The sequence below is a fragment of the Arachis stenosperma genome, chromosome 6 (genome assembly GCF_014773155.1).
Source record: "Arachis stenosperma cultivar V10309 chromosome 6, arast.V10309.gnm1.PFL2, whole genome shotgun sequence".
Lineage (NCBI taxonomy): Eukaryota > Viridiplantae > Streptophyta > Magnoliopsida > Fabales > Fabaceae > Arachis > Arachis stenosperma.
The window spans coordinates 19,361,665-19,369,433 of NC_080382.1; the positions used below are offsets into that span (position 1 = coordinate 19,361,665).

Here is a 7,769-nt window from a genome sequence, read left to right on the forward strand (position 1 = left end):
ATAACTCCTAACTTTGGGGTCAACCTAGTTACAAGGGTCATTCTCATCAACCACTACTTTTCCTTTTTCCATGGTCAGAAGCACAAAAGAATTAAAAAGAAAAGGCACAAAAAGAAGATTGACACTCACTTTTTTTACTCATTCTGTGACAAGCCAAAGAGATTACACGGAAAATCTACAATGTGTAGAAATTAAGGCAAGGTTACAACATAGTTAATACAGCAATGGATAAATGGTTACCAACAAAATATTTTTTAAATCTTATCCCTTCAAAAAATAGTTGTAGCTCACGTCATAATCTAACGGTCAGGGATGCCTAAAAAAGCGTACCACGTTTTACATCAATCAGTCTAATAGGCGCGAGAAGCAAGACACACATTAAATGCACGCCGTTTCAAATTCCGTATGAAACTAAGCCGAGGTGGGGGGATGAAGCATACTAACGCAACACAAAATCTATGGCCGAGGCATACGCGAAATTTAAGCTCGCCTTCGTTCCCTCCAAGCAAGGCAAGCTTGTGGGATATGATACGTAGTTATGTACCCTATACCTCGGCCTAACAACCAAATAATAAACCAGCATCATAACTCGGAATGCAACGGAAAGGTCGGTTATTAAATTCAAAACAGTCAAAGATTATCAGCAAAACCACTCCCTTAAGGAACGACGCTCACCATCTCACCAAGAATCTCAGAATACTCCCACGGATCAGTAAAATATTCATCTATATAACCGATTACTTAACCTCGATAAAGGACACGTTCTAATTTAACTTATTCTAAATATTTAATTAACATTTTCTGAGTCTTCTACTAACTTGAGCGTCTGAGTATCTTTTGCAAGTATTCCCACCGTAGTGTTCAAACCAGGCCAACATGTAGCTCTCTAGATCAAGTGGCACATTGCTCGGAAGGAATTGCTATAACTCGACAGTTTCACATAAAACGGAACAACATTAAATACTAAATTCTAATTTTTTTAACTTTATTTATTTTAGGTAACGAATAATAACTCAATCTAAGTTGTTATTAATTTTGAATTTGCAACTGATAAATTTAGTGGGGGATGCTCCTATAAAGACTCGCAAAATGTCTTTTTGTAAAAACGTTTACGTGTCGCATTATTATTGAACGTATTAATGAACCGGTTATTTTTAAATTTCTTAACAAATTAGAATAAAACTGATTTTTTTATAACAATAACAATAAACCTAATTTTTTAGGGGTCTAATTGTATTTTTAAATTTTTAGGGATTTAAATGTCTGCAAAACAAAATGTCAGAGATATATTTGTCTTTTTATAAAAAATTTAAAAATATTCAGTTTAGATTGTGTAATTCGATTGGATTAAACCGGATCTAATAATTATAATACAGATAATTAGGTTTATTATTGTTGCTATAATAAACCGATTTTATTTTGATTTATTAAAAGATAAATTATTAATCGGTTTAATAAAAATATCTAATAATAACATGACACATATAAATATCTTAAAAAAAGATATTTTTAATGTCTTTATTAGAATGGTCTCCAAATTTAATAACTATTATTATTAATAACTTAATAACCATAATTTCAATATTATTGATCAATTTTATATCTATAAAAATATTCTATCTATTTTAACAAGAAAAATGTCCCATAAAAAAGTTTAATAAATTTTATCGTTTTATCTCTAACATTTATATATTTTATAAAATTATTATACTTCTTAAAGTTTAAACACTTCACTTGAGTGTTAGGAATGTAACTCTCCCGTCCGCTAACTTATAATATAAAGTCACTGTTTCACTTATGCCATGTGTTCAAAATGCAAAATTATTAGGTATTTTTTTTTTTATCAAAGTTAAAAATGAGGTTTCAACTTGAGACTTTTAAGTAAGTATAAAAATATTATGCCATTTGAATTATACTTTATTAATAAAATTATTAGGTAAATTATTATTTAGTAAGGTGTGATTAAAATAAAAATTTGTAAACAAGTAGAAAAGGGAATGTATATATACGTGTGTGAGCGTAGGCGCGTGTGGATAGTGATGCGAGGTATGGCTGGGGCCTGGGGGTGTGGCTAGCTAGCCATGCACGACTCTTGGCCTATTAACAAAATTGGCAATTCTATGCTGTCAGGGTCAGGCTATTCTATGATGATTACAATGACTTCCAACACATAGTGGCCCGGTGCAACTGCAACCACTGGACACGACGGTCTCATAAGCAACGATTGAAGTAACAGGAAGCAAAGAACGACACAAGGGTAGGGTAGGGTAGGTCAGAAAAACATTAGTAATTGGTTATTGGTGTATGTGGTGCATGCATCATAGTAATTACACATGTTATCTACACCTATGGTAAATTGGATGGGGTCCAAATGTTAAAGTCCACACATGCTTTCTACAAGTAAAATAAAAATGAAGAGAGAGAAAAGTTTGCAGGCATGTATGTAAGCGTGTTAATTATGCATTATTTATAGTGCGAGTGAGAAGTGAGAACCCCACTATGTGTCAGAAATATCAATTCATGCAACACTCTCTTCTCTATAACTCCTCCGAATGCCATCACTTATCTTCTTTCTCTTCCAATGGAGCTGCAATTGAAGAAAACCGCCCTTTCAAGAAGCTGGATTTTGCTCCACAAGGATGGCACAGGCACCATCCTGGATGTGGACAAGTATGCTATCATGCGCATGGTTGAGATTCACGCTAGGGACCTTCGAATTCTCGACCCTCTCCTCTCATATCCTTCGGCCATTCTCGGCAGAGAGAAAGTCATTGTTCTCAATTTAGAGGCAATTCATTCCCCTTCAATTTTCAACTTAATTCTCTCTCTTTCTCTTTCTCTTCAATTAGTGACTTATTGGAGTTGTTGTTGCAGCACATAAAGGCTATTATCACTGCACAAGAGGTATGTTCCTTAGCTTGCTCTTCGAATAAGCGCAGCATTCCAATTTCGTTTTAATTTCGGCATCTATCTTTTTTAATTTAGGTGCTTCTTAGGGATCCAATGGACGATGATATTGTGCCGATTGTTGAAGAACTTCGAAGACGGTTACCCAAATCCACTGGGGATGAAGAACCGTCTGCTCAAGACCGTGAAGCAGGTGGAGAAGGGGAAGATAACGGTCAGCTTTATCCAAATAAATAAACGATAATAATAGTTTCCGGAAAAATATGTTTAAATCATTTTATTTATTTTCTTTATAGAATTTCCGTTTGAGTTCCGAGCATTGGAAGTTGCATTGGAAGCAATATGCAGTTTCCTTGATGCAAGAACAATCGAGTTAGAGACTGCTGCTTATCCAGCTTTGGATGAACTCACATCTCAGGTAACGAAAAAACCACTGCCTAAAGAATAGAGATCCATTTTTTTAGGGGTTCATAGATTTTTCACATAACATGCCTCCTTATCCAAATGGCTACGTAGGAGAGAAGAACTTGGATACTATCATCTCTGTTTTCTAGCACATGCATGCCTTGCTTTCCCCTGTTATATGCCCAATTAAACACGAGACTTACTTTGAAATTTCCAGACACGACAACATTGTTTTGTCGGAAAATTTTGTCTTTTTCCTAGTTGGATTAGATTTTTTTTTCTTTATTTTTCATATACTATTATTAAGTGATGATGCATTCAGAGTTATATTTGTTGTAAAAAAACTTGTAATATGCTAATGAATGTTATCAGAGCTCGATTAAGAAAGTAAAAGTGAAAAGTGCTATGCATTTCTGATATGTCGTCTGACTAATAATTCATGGTTTTGGTTGAATGAAATTTATATCCAGATTAGCAGTCGTAATTTGGATAGAGTGCGGAAACTGAAGAGTGCAATGACAAGGTTGACTAATCGAGTTCAGAAGGTATATATATATGTTAAAAGAACATCTAGAGGTTAAAACAAACTTGTTTTTAGGTATCTCATATAGAATCCAGAATTATCCTGTTTTTTGCACTGAACTTTGCGAGCTTATTGCATGTAGATAAGAGATGAACTAGAAAACCTACTTGATGATGATGATGACATGGCTGATCTTTACTTATCAAAAAAGTTGGCTAATTTATCTTCTCCTGCAAGTAGTTTTGGTGCTCCAAACTGGCTTCTTAGCTCTCCAAATCCAGATTCAAAGATTCACAGATCAAGCAAAGCGAGTACAGCAACTTCAGTTCAAGTGGAGAATGATGTTGAGGATCTTGAAATGTTACTTGAGGTTATATATACAAGTATTCAATATTAATTTTGATCATGATAATGTTTGTTCCAGTGATTAGTGAATTGTTCTATGGTGGAACCTGCAGGCATATTTCACGCAAATCGAAGGCACATTGAATAAACTGAACACAGTATGAACTAGCTAGTACTGCATTTTCTTTCTTTCATATTCATACTAAGTTCCAATATGATTTCTATTAACACTACTAGAGTCATGATCAACTTTGATGTTCGATACTTCTGCAAATGCAGTTGCGTGAATATATTGATGACACAGAAGATTATATCAACATACAGGTATATATGATATTCATTTGGTCATGTATATGAAAGATAACTTTTGCTGCCTAGATAATTGACACTATTCATAATATATGTAATCTGTTCATGCAGCTTGACAGTCACAGAAATCAACTGATTCAGGTAAAATAAAATTTCAAACTATTTCCATTCTTCTTCTTCTAATTTCTACTGCATTTCTGTACTGCTTAGCTTCTATCTTGATTCTGTTCCACTTTCTGTTATATCTGGGAGCCTTACACTAACTTCTTTATACACACAGTGAAAAACTTGTTGCTATATGAAGGCCATGATTATCTTCTTAATGTGTCTAAATACCAAGGGTATTGTTTATGCTTATTAATTTCTTGACAGCTAGAGTTGTTCCTTAGCTCGGGGACTGTGTGTCTGTCCATATATTCATTGGTAGGAGCAATATTTGGTATGAACATTCCATATACATGGAAAGATGGTCACGGATACATGTTTAAATGGGTAGGTACATACCATATCCCTTATAAAAATTTCTACAAAATCCTATGCCAGACCACTGGAATTTACTCAGCATTGTTTATACTTTTATAGCCTTTGGATACAAAATTTGTTCTCACCGCTTATTATTATTCAACTATCACTATGATTTCTGGCAAAAACACTACGTTATTTTTTTCTAATACTGCCATATATAATTTTTCTTTTTCTCTTTTATAAGTTTTCTGAGTTGAAAATTTGGTAACTTTAGGTGGTGATGCTTGGGGGAATGGTTAGTGCATCGTTGTTTTTAAGCATAGTAACTTATGCCCGACGCAAAGGCCTTGTGGGGTCTTGAAACGCATAGAGATTCGTTCATGTTGGAAGCTGAAATCCATGCGTGCACCCAAACAATTTTTTGTATCATGTCATCCAAGTAATTGTTCAATCTTCTCTCTCTCTCTCAAAAGCTGCTAGCTATCTAGCAAGTGGGGACTTATTTTATTTTATTTTTTTTATTGGAGCAATTGACAAGTTGTATATGATTGTTGATGAATTAGCAATTAAATTAGATAAAGTGCAGTCCAATCTAATAAGAGTATATATTTTACCTACATTTTAGTGCAGCATTATCCTCTTATGACCGTTTTCATGTTTAAGTCTGTATTTGGTCAAATCGAGTGAGATAGATTATGGGCCTATTCCGTTTCCCTTGGATGCGCATGCGGTTATGCCAATTAGTACTACAATAATCATATTATTACAATGTCCATCACATGTTCTGACTTTCTCGCTGACTCCCACTCCTTTTGGTCTAATCATTATATATTCTGCTGCTTCTGTATATCATCATCATAATCATAATTATATTTCAAAAATAATAAAACAAATATGAATTGTGACAGGTGCAATTAGACATAGAATTTATTCCAACTGCTAGGCCATTTAGCAAACCTTGAAACATGAACGCTTGGCAGAATGGAAAATACAATTAAAAATTACACCACTATGGAAAGTGTTGGTGCAGCGATAGAGTCGCCATTACTTACATCTTGACTCTTGAGAAGAACCTTTTTTTTTTCCTTTAGAATATAAAAACACCGAGCTAGCAGACGCGACTACTCCTAATAAGGGTCCAAAAACATAATAGATTCCTCCTCAAATTGGAACAGACCCAAAGAGATAATATCACTCGAAAGAGGTGCAATGAGCATAAGGACCTTATTTAAATTCCAAGCATCAGATTCATGACTAGCCAAATATGCACCAAATTGGCATCAAGCTAAACAAAAAAGAGACGAAGAATTACCAGTTTGATAACCATATGATATATATATGTGTTCCCAAAAATGAAAATTGAATAATATGAGTATTGTTTTTCATTGTTAATATATACAATTCTATTGTTTCAAGCTCCCAATTCTCTATTCATAATACTTCAAATTTAAAATTTGAATAGCAAGTTAAAAGGATGAAGTTATACTAGAAACTAGTAAGTGTGAAAGTCGACAGTGTCAGAGAGATAGAGATTTGTAAAGAGGGAGGAGGGACCCTTTTTCAGTTAATAAACAAATCACGAAGATCACATGTTACCCTGATTCTCCCATTTTTCAACAAAGCCAATCGAATTAGCTTTTTGACTTTTCCCTCAACATCCAAACCCAACTACCAATAGTGTCTAATACATATTCTTTTGCTATTATTCTTTCATTTCTATTTGTTCGCTCTATTAATTAGGAGGACGAAGAAGATAAATCTACCGTCACCAAACTTGAACCACAAGCAAATTAAAACATTCCCACTGCCAGTTTGAAGTAGACAAGAAATATTTTGTATATTTATTATTTTATTATTTCTATATGCCAAAAGAAAAAATATTGATACATAATGTCATACCGAATGTATAAATAATTAAAAATCTGTTGCTGCAACCTCCCGTAGAAAATATCTAACCGTGCAACCAGTAATTGTAAAAGGAAAGAAACATAACCCTTCCAAGAGAAATTCATGTCAATGATGTTTCCAAATAATCATAAATTGTATTGATTAAGTGAGTCGAAAAAACATAGAAAGTGCAAATAGGGATACATGCATATTAAATTGCAACAGTACACACATATATATAAGCATATGAACTAAAAAAAAAAAAAAAAAACACACACACATATAGTGTATTAAGTTACAAGAGACATGCATAAATAAATAATTTATTTAGAAAGCTCAAAATTGTTTTTTACTGTCAAATCATTTAACGTATATATTTTTTTATTTTTGATTTTCTTTTAGAAATGGTGTTAGATTATTTTACGCCCAAAATCATGGCAGAGTGACAATTTTGATCATAAACTTAGGATTATTTCACTTAAATTTCATCTCTCAACTATTTTGACCAAGTTCCATATTTCTGTTGAACAACTTTATTAGTTTGTTATATTTAGTAATATGGCAACAGTGTTGAATTGGTTATAATAAATTAATAACGATGTGTTTAGTAACGTAGCATTAGTTAGTCGTAGCAACACATTTTAGACCCAGTAAAGGAAGCTTCTCGAAACAAAGTTGAATGGATTCAACACCTTCAAATTAATAGACAAGTTCTCCTTTGTAATAAACAAAATAATCTGAAAATTTTAAAGTTCAGCTAACGGATAATTGAAGAAGTTTATCATAATTGTGAATGTATACTAATATATGTTGATGAGAAGCAGCTGGTAGTAGTAGGAGTAGGCCCCTATAATGTTTGAATGTGAAATATGAATAAATTAATAGTAGTAAAGTAATTATTAGTAATTAATTGGGATAGCACAGAGGA

The 7,769-nt window shown here is 33.2% G+C and overlaps 1 protein-coding gene across 5 annotated transcripts; it reads left to right on the forward strand.

Annotated features, from left to right (window-relative positions):
* Positions 1 to 2,426: 2,426 nt before the first annotated feature.
* On the forward strand, positions 2,427 to 5,571 carry LOC130935905 (magnesium transporter MRS2-I-like). 5 transcript variants are annotated; one of them, XR_009067991.1, is made up of 11 exons: positions 2,427 to 2,788; positions 2,875 to 2,904; positions 2,986 to 3,121; positions 3,204 to 3,325; positions 3,783 to 3,857; positions 3,978 to 4,205; positions 4,294 to 4,338; positions 4,460 to 4,504; positions 4,601 to 4,630; positions 4,770 to 4,981; positions 5,229 to 5,571. XR_009067991.1 is itself a non-coding variant. In XM_057865821.1 (11 exons), exons 1-11 carry the CDS (start codon positions 2,582 to 2,584, stop codon positions 5,313 to 5,315), a joined length of 1,104 nt encoding a protein of 367 aa, XP_057721804.1. In that variant the 5' UTR covers positions 2,427 to 2,581; the 3' UTR covers positions 5,316 to 5,571. The 5 variants fall into 5 exon arrangements, 4 of the variants coding, with proteins under 4 accessions (XP_057721804.1, XP_057721805.1, XP_057721803.1 ...); XM_057865821.1 differs by having other exon boundaries at positions 2,986 to 3,100; positions 4,862 to 4,981; XM_057865820.1 differs by having other exon boundaries at positions 2,432 to 2,788; positions 4,862 to 4,981.
* Positions 5,572 to 7,769: the final 2,198 nt, after the last annotated feature.